At 41.5% G+C, this 11720-nt stretch overlaps 1 protein-coding gene across 4 annotated transcripts in view; it reads left to right on the top strand.

Moving 5' to 3' along the window:
- Nucleotides 1-531: 531 nt before the first annotated feature.
- The window catches only part of akap11 (A kinase (PRKA) anchor protein 11), a 31265-nt gene continuing 20076 nt past the window's right edge, over nucleotides 532-11720 (top strand). For 2 of the 4 annotated variants that reach the window (XM_064944329.1, XM_064944326.1), the window contains exons 1-6: nucleotides 532-614; nucleotides 7103-7199; nucleotides 7328-7438; nucleotides 7521-7574; nucleotides 7673-7804; nucleotides 11433-11679. In XM_064944329.1, coding sequence (XP_064800401.1) covers nucleotides 7140-7199; nucleotides 7328-7438; nucleotides 7521-7574; nucleotides 7673-7804; nucleotides 11433-11679 — 604 coding nt within the window. In that variant the 5' untranslated portion in view covers nucleotides 532-614; nucleotides 7103-7139. Of the gene's footprint in view, nucleotides 661-7102; nucleotides 7200-7327; nucleotides 7439-7520; nucleotides 7575-7672; nucleotides 7805-11432; nucleotides 11680-11720 lie in introns of all 4 variants that reach the window. The other 2 variants (XM_064944328.1, XM_064944327.1) reach the window with 2 other exon arrangements.

Here is an 11720-nt window from a genome sequence, read left to right as displayed (position 1 = left end):
GTGTTGAACGTTCACATTGCAATGTACAGCCTTACCCCATTTCATGGACTCAAGATCCATGGGTATCAGCCTATTCGGTGACGGCATTTAAGATTCCCAATAATGGCAAAATGCAACAGAAATAATGTTTAATCAGTATTTATTTAAAGAAACAATTTGTGCGTCTACAACTTTCTATCTCATCACTATTCACAAATAATTCAGTACTATCCGTAATCATGGTAGCATCCACATTAATGTAGAAGTGTTTATAAACATATTCTGTTATTCTTATTTACAATAAAAGTGACTCCAAAAAAGGCACTACACATTATTTACTATTAATTTCTATTGGGCACAAAATAATATGAAACACAACCAAAACAAGCAGCAAATGCTTCCAACATGTTTGTAGAGTCACAAGGCGTTATCTTGTCCAAATACAGCATGATGGCACTATTTGTATCCGTTTGTATCACTGTCAATGGGGGACCTTTATTTTGAAGGCAAACCGCAAATTCCACTGTTGTGGCTAAGTCTTATTGTGGCTAGCGCTGAGGGTGATTACTACTGCCTGAATCAGTCTTGTTTTCATGGAATTAACTTTTGTTGGAACATCATCTCGCTTCAACACGGTGGGAATAACATGACTGGAGTGGGAGGTTGAATGACGATGTTGTGGTGAATTGACGATACATTATTGTATATTCAGGATGTATTATGCAATGATTTGTAGCTATATGTTAACGCCAGCTAGCCAGCTGTTTTAACGTTAGTGTAATGTGACATGACGATGGGACCGAGGCCCATTGCTCGCTAGCTAGCGTTAGTAGTTAAAGTGTTTGACAGTTAGTCAAGCGATCTTGTTGACACTAACTAAGCAGCTCGCTAAAATAAGTGATTGATTTGCGCAGCGTCGACGCTGATTCAAAATGTGACAGCTACAGCTGTATATTGGGCTGTCACGTCAAATAAATAATTTCCATCCTGTGTGAAAATGCGACACTGCTCGTGTGATGGCCTGCCACAACGTTAAGCTTGATTGCCAGTAAGCGATGTGTGGCTACAGTTATTAATTAATAAAATACTGATTAAAGACACGTTAGATAAAACTAAAAGTTGTTTACTAATCAAACCTATTTGGAGTCAATTCTAATGGTACATTAAGCTAGCTAGCTCGTTGCTTGATCGGCTGGCTTGCTTGTTGTGGTCAGCTATGGCAGTTAGTTATGTGATTGTGGTTTCATAGCACGTAGGCCTGTCACCACCTCCCCAGACAATGTGGATCTGTAGTTAGGAAATTGCTATACAATATTCCTTATTTTCCAGCCTGATCTTGAATCGAGCTTCCATGTAAATAACCCCCGCTCATCACACAATAGCAAGAATTAAGATTGCTAGCTACCACTCCCCCTATTGTCAGTAGACTTTATTGAATGCAGTTCCTAGTATCAGCCCAGCAGATGATGTTGTAGCTACACCAACAACAGCTGTACGATAGGAGCTTGGAATTCTGTGCTTCCAACTTTGTGGCAACAGTTTGGGGAAGGCCCTTTCAGCATGACAATGCCCCCATGCACAAAGCTAGGTCCATACAGAAATGGTTTGTACAGATTGGTGTGGAACTTGACTGGTCTGCCCGGACCTCAAACCCATCGAACACCTTTGGGATGAATTGGGGACACTGACTGGGAGACAGGCCTAATTGCCCAACATCACTGCCTGACCTCACTAATGCTCTTGTGGCTTAATGGAAGGAAGTTCCCGCAGCAATTTTCCAACATCTAGTGGAAAGCCTTCGCAGAAGAGTGGAGGCTGTTATAGCATCGAAGGGGGGACCAACTCCATATTTATGCCCTTGATTTTGGAATGAGATGTGTGATGAGCAGGTGTCCACATACTTTTGGTCATGTAGCATATACGATCCACTGAAAACGGTTCTCTGAATACTGTCAGCTGTAGTTTCAGTCCTGTGTGCTGCTGCATTCCTCTTCCCCTTTCACCCCTCCGCCCACATAGCCACACATTCATGCTGAAACGCCTCAGACTGACCTATTTTAGCTCTTACACAATTCCTGCCATGGCAGATTGTGCTGCTTCATCTCCAAAGCTGCTTAGAAAGACCCTAAACCAGTAGTAGGTTCCTATTCTGCCATATCCCCACAGTTTGATATGGTCTCTGCATTGGCTTCTTGTGCACTGTTAGCCCATTAGATTGTAATGCAAAACATATACCGTCTATTCACAAACCTGTCTGCTGCCCAGTGGCAATGCTTGGATATTAAAGGAGTAGACTCTCCTACACTCCTTAACAGGTCATTCGTGGGTACAGTCTGTGATTTGAATATGAATATAAGCTTAAACGTCTTTATTTATTTTACTAAAATGCTATAGGTTACATGAACTGAGCATCATCAAAACGTCATCATGAGGAAATACAACTTGCAACATAGAAAATGAGAGATAAGACACCTGTTAGACTTCCTAGTTCATTGGGGTCAGTGGATAGCAGAACAGCCTGGGGGGGTTGAGCAAGTGGGCTGTCCCATTATTTCTGCTGCTTGGTTCCCATACATAGAGGACAGTCATCCTGTCAGAGACTAATTGTCTAGACTCATACTCAACCAGCTGCTTTGGACAGCACCTCAAAGAACAGCTCACATTTCTTGGGAAACTTTCTTCCTCATTCACTATAAATATTTGTTCTTCCCTGGGTTAGTGTTCAGACTCTAGGTCCACACCCCAGTTGTCTCTACGGCTGTTTGATCATCCATGCAGGCCTTGGGTCTGAAGGAGGGTGTCAGGCATACATAGTTACTATGCCAACATCTAAGGCTGCTGGAAACCTGATAGAAACCTGATCTCTAAATGTATTTCACTTCATCTGAGTGTTGTTTCAGTGCCTCAGTTCAGTTAATCTCCACCAGTCTTTATTTTACTGAGGTGACTGAGGGCTGTGCTGTTGTTGTACATCTAACCTCTTGACCTCTGCAGCTGACTTCCTGTTATGACTGTGTTTCTCAGGGTTTGTGTTAAGACTGTATAAAACGGAGTCTTGTCATCCATCAGTAGGCCTATCTCACTATTTTGTGTTGATTGCATGAACAGTCTTATCGTCTAACAGTATCTTACTATTCCCACTACGCCGGCAGTGGAAACTACCGGAGATAGACATGCTGCAGGTCCTTTCTAACCTATGTACAGCAGAGGAGGCTGGTGGGAGGAGTCCCTGGAGGGCAGGTTCATTATAATGGCTGGAATGGAAACAATCATCAAATAACTTATTTTATTTTATTTGGATCTCTTTTAGTCCCCATTTGGACCAATCTTCCAAGAGTACTTAAACATTAAAATACTAGTTATAATACGAACACACTTTCACATATAACACACTATTACAAACATACATAATATACTAGCATAATGACCCAATAAATACTCTATCTAAAAAAAATATTGATTCCTCATCTACTATAGTCCCACAACATTTCTATGTATTATATTTAAATCGTTTTAAAATAATGTTTACATTTATATATTGAAAGGTTTCTGGTTTGCTCAGTTAATTTATTCCATTTCTTTATTGCTCTAAATCGAAATATATATATTAGCTTGAGTTTCAGCTAAGGCATAGGGAAGGTCATTGGTATATATTAAATAGAGAAGTGGCCTAAGGCATAGGGAAGGTCATTGGTATATATTAAATAGAGAAGTGGCCCAAGGTCACTACCTCCTTAACCATAATGCATTAATTTTGTCAAAATTATTTCATGATCCACTAAATCAAATGCTGCACTGAAATCTAAAAATAGTACACCTACAAATTTGCCATTATCCATAGCATTGAGCCACTGGTCAGTCATGTCAACCAATGTAGTGGAATGGTTTTTGTGATAAGCATGCTGATTGGCTGTAATCAGATTATTCTTTTCCATGTACTCCCACATTTGTCTACTCACAATACCCTCCAATATCTTACTGAGTGTAGGGGGTAGACTAATTGGTCAACTATTGGCAGGAGTAACGGGTTCTTGCTGTCTTTCGGAATAGGACACAGTTTCGCATGCTTCTATACATTTGCAAACATCCCCTTTTCGAGTGACCAATTAAACATTTATCTCAGTGAAACTGCAATCTGGGGAGCAGCTCAGCAAAGCAAAAAATTGTCCATGAGACCATAACCTGTAGATTTACCATCAGGTAATGACTTCAATATGTTTAACACCTCCAGTGACACCGTTTGCAGACTAAAAGAGCAGAGCTTGTTGCTCATAATATGATCCTCAATCCATTGGACAATAGCTTGTTTGGAAGAATGTATGTCTACATTGTTGCTCAGTAAATTCATTTTCTTTGTAAAAAAAAAATCTGCAGAATGATTGGCAATATCAACTGGTTTTGTTATTATTCTCCCGTCAACCTCCACACTAGATGGGCAAGATGAGATAGATGTACCAAGTAAGCCCTTAACTGTGTTCCATACCTCTTTACAATCAATAAAAGCATTGTTGTAAAATAAATTGAATCGAAAGAAAAAAAAGTTAACTGCATAATTACGTAATGTTCTATAATTCTGTTCATCAATTTCTAATTTTGACTTGGCTGCTAAGACTTTTGCCATATTTCTTTGAGACAAAGCCTCACCCAGTTCATCATCAATCCATGGAGATGGACGAGCACCAACTGTACTCTTTCTTATAGGGACATGATGGTCCATTACCTCAGTGAGCAAATCAATAAAACATTTTGTAGCGTGATTTAAATCATCCTCTAGATAAATCAGCTCCCAGGGTACCGCAGCCAAATCATTTAGAAATAGCTCATGATTAAATGTTTTAATATTTCTCTTAACCACAATCCTAGGGGGTTTCTTTGGAACCTTGGTGTTCATGGTTATGGTCACAATATTATGGTCTGTCCAGCCCACTGGCATTGATCTGGCTTTTAAGCATTGCAATGGTATATTACAGAAAATCAGATCAATGCATGTGTCTGAGCGATGACCCAACTTAATTGATGATCTAGTAGTATCATTAACCATATGCCAAGAACTGTGGTTTGAAACAAATCTCATCAATTTTGTTCTATTCAAATTATTGTGATCCTTCCAATTTATATTAAAATCACCCAAGATAAAAACATCTCTGTTGGTATCTGTGGCCTGGTCAAACCCAGTATATAAGTCATCCAGATAGGACACCTTAGAGCTAGGAGGTCTATATACACACATCCTACCAATATGGGTGCCTGGTGAGGCAGATGTACTTGAGCCCATAGTGCCTCTATTTGACATACAGTGGGGAGACTGCCGATTTTGCAGCTTTTCCTACTTACAAAGCATGTAGAGGTCTGTAATTTTTCATCATAGGTACACTGTGAGAGACAGAATCTAAAACAAAAATCCAGAATATCACATTGTATGATTTAAAAACAAAAAAAAGTAATTAATTTGCATTGTATTGCATGACATAAGTATTTGATACATCAGAACTTAATATTTAGTACATAAACCTTTGTTTGCAATTACAGAGATCATATGTTTCCTGTAGTTCTTGACACTGTACATCAAGCAATGTTTCTTTAAGTAGTTTGTTCTCCCTTTGCACCACCTCCACCTTGCTATGAACAGTCTGCATTACCTTTCAGCACTGTGTTCTCTTTCCTTGGATCATCAATCTGACGTTGGCTGAATTCTAGACTGGCACATAATGTATTGATGTCCTCTCGCAATATATCCAAGAATTGATATATGAAGCCCTTTTTACGTCAGCGGAGTGCTTATACAGAAACCCAGCCTAAAACCCCAAACAGCGAGCAATGCAGATGTAGAAGCATGGAGCAGATGTAGAAGCATGGAGCAGATGTAGAAGCATGGAGCAGATGTAGAAGCATGGAGCAGATGTAGAAGCATGGAGCAGATGTAGAAGCATGGAGCAGATGTAGAAGCATGGAGCAGATGTAGAAGCATGGAGCAGATGTAGAAGCATGGAGCAGATGTAGAAGCATGGAGCAGATGTAGAAGCATGGAGCAGATGTAGAAGCATGGAGCACATGTAGAGGCATGGAGCAGATGTAGAAGCATGGAGCAGATGTAGAGGCATGGAGCAGATGTAGAGGCATGGAGCAGATGTAGAAGCATGGAGCAGATGTAGAAGCATGGAGCAGATGTAGAAGCATGGAGCAGATGTAGAAGCATGGAGCAGATGTAGAAGCATGGAGCACATGTAGAAGCATGGAGCACATGTAGAAGCATGGAGCACATGTAGAAGCATGGAGCACATGTAGAAGCATGGAGCACATGTAGAAGCATGGAGCACATGTAGAAGCATGGAGCACATGTAGAAGCATGGAGCACATGTAGAAGCATGGAGCACATGTAGAAGCATGGAGCACATGTAGAAGCATGGAGCACATGTAGAAGCATGGAGCACATGTAGAAGCATGGAGCACATGTAGAAGCATGGAGCACATGTAGAAGCATGGAGCACATGTAGAAGCATGGAGCACATGTAGAAGCATGGACCAGATGTAGAAGCATGGACCAGATGTAGAAGCATGGACCAGATGTAGAAGCATGGAGCAGATGTAGAAGCATGGAGCAGATGTAGAAGCATGGAGCAGATGTAGAAGCATGGAGCACATGTAGAAGCATGGAGCACATGTAGAAGCATGGAGCACATGTAGAAGCATGGAGCACATGTAGAAGCATGGAGCACATGTAGAAGCATGGAGCACATGTAGAAGCATGGAGCACATGTAGAAGCATGGAGCACATGTAGAAGCATGGAGCACATGTAGAAGCATGGAGCACATGTAGAAGCATGGAGCAGATGTAGAAGCATGGAGCAGATGTAGAAGCATGGAGCACATGTAGAAGCATGGAGCACATGTAGAAGCATGGAGCACATGTAGAAGCATGGAGCAGATGTCAATGGAACGGAGTCAAACGTGATTTCCGTATGTTTGACTCCGTTCCATTAATTCCAGTCCAGCCTTTACAATGAGCCCGTCCTCCTGTTTTTCATTCTTATCTTAGAGACTTGTTAGCAAGTCAGAATTGAATGATATCAAAATGTATTTGGCGTGATCTCAGCTCTCTCCTTCTCCTCTTTCTCTCCTACAGGTGAGTGGCTAGTCCGTCACACTGAGCCTGCGTTGCCATGGACGCCTGTACCCGTATCCGAGGAGTTCCTCTCAGGACCAGAGCCTCCAGGAAAGAGGTTTGAGTCAGAATGCCATCTTCGGATTGACTGATCGATTGGTTGATATAATATAATTCTTGAAGGCTTGGTGCTGTGTGTGAGGTCGTTCATGTGTGTAACCTGAGTTAACCTCTAATTGTGTGTAGGCGGTGCGTGATGGCGGGACTCCGTGTATGAAGAGCCTTCTGAGCAGCAGAAAGGAGCTGTGCAGCGTGGGATTGGAGCTGCAGACCAGAGACACTCCAGGCCTGACTGAGGTATGTGTCACAGCTCTCACCCACACTTTGATTATGACTTCATGATATGCAGAATTTCCCTGACGTCCCTTTCTTCCCTCAGATCCATTTTGTGTGTTTGCCTGGCCACTCTGAAGAGGAGGATCTAACTCTACAGGTGACAGTTACTGCACCAGCTCTGACTTCTATAGTTCAATGAATGTCTTATTAATTGATGTTTATTAATGTGTTATTTGTGTGATGTTCTGTTCCCAGGCCCTTTCTTCTCTCCCGGGGGACCTGGCGGAGCTGCTGAGGTCTCTCCACGTCACCAGCCTGAGAAACGAAGAGGTGCTGCTACTGAAGGACAGCAGGAGATCAGCCGACAGGAGGGACTCTTCTACTCAGGTTAACATGACAGGAGAGGAAGTTTCTAATAGGTAAAGGGTCTGTAGACTGCTTCAGAGGAAATACGGTATTTCACAGGTAAATAAGAGTTCAATATACAGTACCCTTAAAGTTTGGACAAATCTACTCATTCAAGGGTTTTTCTTTATTTTTACTATTTTCTACATTGTAGAATAATAGTGAAGACATCAACACTATGAAATAACACATGGAATCATGTTGTAACCAAAAAAGTGTTAAACAAATTCAAATATATTTGAGATTCTTCAAAGTAGCTACCCTTTGCCTTGAAGACAGCTTTGCACACTCTTGGCGTTCTCTCTACCAGCTTCTTGAGGAATAGTTTTCCAACAGTCTTGAAGGAGTTCCCACATATGCTGAACACTTCTTGGCTGCTTTTCCTTCACTCTGCGGTCTAACTCATCCCAAAACATCTCAATTGGGTTGAGGTCTGGTGATTGTAGAGGCCAGGTAATCTGATGCAGTACTCCATCACTCTCCTTCTTGGTCAAATTGCACTTAGACAGCCTGTAGGTGTGTGTTGGGTCATTGTCCTGTTAAAAAACAAATGATCGTCCCACTAAGCGCAAATCAGATGGGATGGTGTATCTCTGCAGAATGCTGTGGTCTCAGCTCTCTCCATGCTGGTTAAGTGTACCTTGAATTCTAAATAAATCAGTGTCACCAGCAAAGCACCATCACACCACCTCCATGCTTCATGGTGGGAACCACACATGTAGAGATCATCCCTTCACCTACTCTGAATCTCACAAAGACACGGTGGTTGGAACCAAAAATCTCAAATTTGGACTCATCAGACCAAAGGACAGATTTCCACCAGTCTAATGTCCATTTTTCATGTTTCTTGGCCCAAGCAAGTCTCTTCTTATTGGTGTCCTTTTAGTAGTGATTTCTTTGCAATTTGGTCATGAAGACCTGATTCATGGAGTCTCCTCTGAACAGTTGTTGAGATGTGTCTGTTACTTGAACTCTGTGAAGCATTTATTTGGGCTGCAATCTGAGGTTCAGTTAACTCTACTGAACTTATCCTCTGCAGCAGAGGTAACTCTGGGTTTTCCTTTGCTGTGGTGGTTTCATCATAGCTCTTGATGGTTTTTGCAACTGCACTTGAAGAAACTTTAAAAGTTCTTGACATTTTCCGTGTTGACTGACCTTCATGTCTTAACCTTTCTAGCGCAGGCGTTCCGCTAGCGGAACCCCTTGACAACGTTCCGCTGAAAATATAGTTTTTAGAAATATGTAACTTTCACACATTAACAAGTCCAATACAGCAAATGAAGGATAAACTTCTTGTTAATCTACCCATCGTGTTCGATTTAAAAAATGCTTTACAGCGAAAGCAAAACATTTTATTTTTTAAACACAGCCATTTTTCCAGCCAAAGATAGGAGTATAGCAGAAATATAGATAAAATGAATCACTAACCTTTGATCTTCATCAGATGACACTCATAGGACATCATGTTACACAATACATGTATGTTTTGTTCAATAATATGCATATTTATATCCAAAAATATCAGTTTACATTGGAGCTTTTCGTGCAGTAATGTTTTGATTCTGGTGATTTTGCAGAAATACTCATAATAAACATTGATAAAAGATACAAGTGTTATTCACAGAATTAAAGATAGACTTCTCCTTAATGCAACTGCGGTATCAGATTTTAATTTTTTTTAACGGAAAAAGCATAATCTGAGAACGGCGCTCAGAACGCAATCCCGCCAGAGAAATATCTGCCATTTTGGAGTCAACAGAAGTTAGAAATAACACTATAAATATTCACTTACCTTTGATCTTTATCAGAAGGCTCTGCCAGGAATCCCAGTTCGACAATAAATGAATGATTTGTTCCATAAAGTCCATCATTTATGTCCAAATAGCCACTTGTTGTTAGCGTGTTCAGCCCAGTAATCCATCTTCGTCCACACAAAAACTCGAAAAGTTCCATTACAGGTCTTAGAAACAAGTCAAATGATGTATGGAATCAATCTTTAGGATGTTTTTAACATAAAACATCAATAATGTTCCAACCGGAGAATTCCTATGTCGGAAGAAAAGCACTGGAACAAGAGCTAACCCTGTCGGGAGCGCGAGTCACGAGCCTGAGACACTCTGCCAGACCACTGACTCAAACAGGTCTCATGAGCCCCTCCTTTATAGTAGAATCCTCATTCAAGTTTCTAAAGACGGTTGACATCTAGTGGAAGCCGTAGGAAGTGCAACTTGACTCCATAGACACTGTATTCGGTCGGCCAAGCTTTGAAAAACTACAAACCTCAGATTTCCCACTTCCTGGTTGGATTTTTCTCAGGTTTTCACCTGCTATATGAGTTCTGTTATACTCACAGACATCATTCAAACAGTTTTAGAAACTTCAGAGTGTTTTCTATCGAAAACTAATAACAATATGCATATATTAGCAGTTGGGACAGAGTAGGAGGCAGTTCACTCTGGGCATGCTATTCATCCAAAAGTGAAAATGCTGCCCACTATCCAAAAAAGTAATGATGGGCTGTCGTTTTTCTTTGCTTATTTGAGCTGTTCTTGCCATAATATGGACTTGGTCTTTTACCAAATAGTGCTATGTTCTGTATGCCACCCCTACCTTGTCACAACACAACTGATTGGCTCAAATGCATTAAGAAGGAAAGAAATTCCTCAAGTGAACTTTTAACAAAGCACACCTGTTAATTGAAATGCATTCCAGGTGACTACCTCATGAAGCTGGTTGAGAGAATGCCAAGAATATGCAAAGCTGTCATCAAGCCAAAGGGTGGCTACTTTGAAGAATCTAAAAAAATTAAATTGATTTTGATTTGTTTAACACTTTTTTTGGGTACTACATGATTCCATGTATTATTTCATAGTGTTGATGTCTTCACTATTATTCTACAATGTAGAAAATAGTAAAAATAAAGACAAACCCTTGAGTAGGTGTCAACATTTTTGACTGGTACTGTAGTTTCCAAGCTGATTCATTGGACCTTTCTTAGGCTGTGTGCAAAGGTCTGAGAGATTCTGTGTTTTCACCCTGTTGACCTGAACCAGGTGTACAGATGGGATAGTGTGGCTGCTTGTTTTCTCACCAGTGATTGCCATGTTGTCTTGCCTTGTGTCTGCTAGTGTTCAGTCTGTCTCTGCAGCTTTGTGGTTACATTGTTTGTGACTGACAGACATGCAGACATATATGTGGTTACAGTGTGTGTGACAGGCAGATAAACAGAAAGGCATATAACTAAAACTCAGCCCCTCTGCCCACGGTGGCCAAGATAGAAGTGGTGCAGAGTGTTATATTCTGCATATACAACACATCAGACCACAATCAGACATGCAGACATAACAGGGCTGTCCCAGTAGAGCCCCTCTCTCTGTAAGACACATACAGAAGAATAGAAAACACCTGTGAGAATTCCTGTGAGTTTACATATCCAGAAACACTCATATGATTAGAACGCTTTGGTCTGATGCACTCACGGACATGGCAGGCACTGACAGTCTGCAGACTCTGTTTACCAGTGGCAAGTGTTCAAAGAGCTGATTGTCCCTTTGCAGTAAGAATCAACAAGGCAGCCAGCAAACTGCGTCTTTTCTCTCTCCTTCCACAGCAGCAGTGCTGGCTGAAGGCGGTGTGTGTTCTGAGACCCAGCCCCAGCCAGGCCATTGTTGGTGTGTTGGTGGGCCTTCTGGGGCGTTACGCTGCGGGGGTCCGCTATGCCTTGGAGCTCCAGGCCCTCCACAAGGGCACGGCTGAGTCCTGCCAGCCCGAGGACGATAACACCAACCAGTCTGTGTCGTCCATCGAAGACGACTTTGTCACCGCTCTGGAACACCTGGAGGAGGAAGACGACAACTGTAGGTTCATCACAACTATGTAGCGGGATGTTCAATAGAGC

The sequence above is a fragment of the Oncorhynchus masou genome, chromosome 29, assembly GCF_036934945.1.
Source record: "Oncorhynchus masou masou isolate Uvic2021 chromosome 29, UVic_Omas_1.1, whole genome shotgun sequence".
In the NCBI taxonomy this organism is placed as follows: domain Eukaryota; kingdom Metazoa; phylum Chordata; class Actinopteri; order Salmoniformes; family Salmonidae; genus Oncorhynchus; species Oncorhynchus masou.
This window is presented reverse-complemented; position numbering and strand designations above follow the sequence as displayed.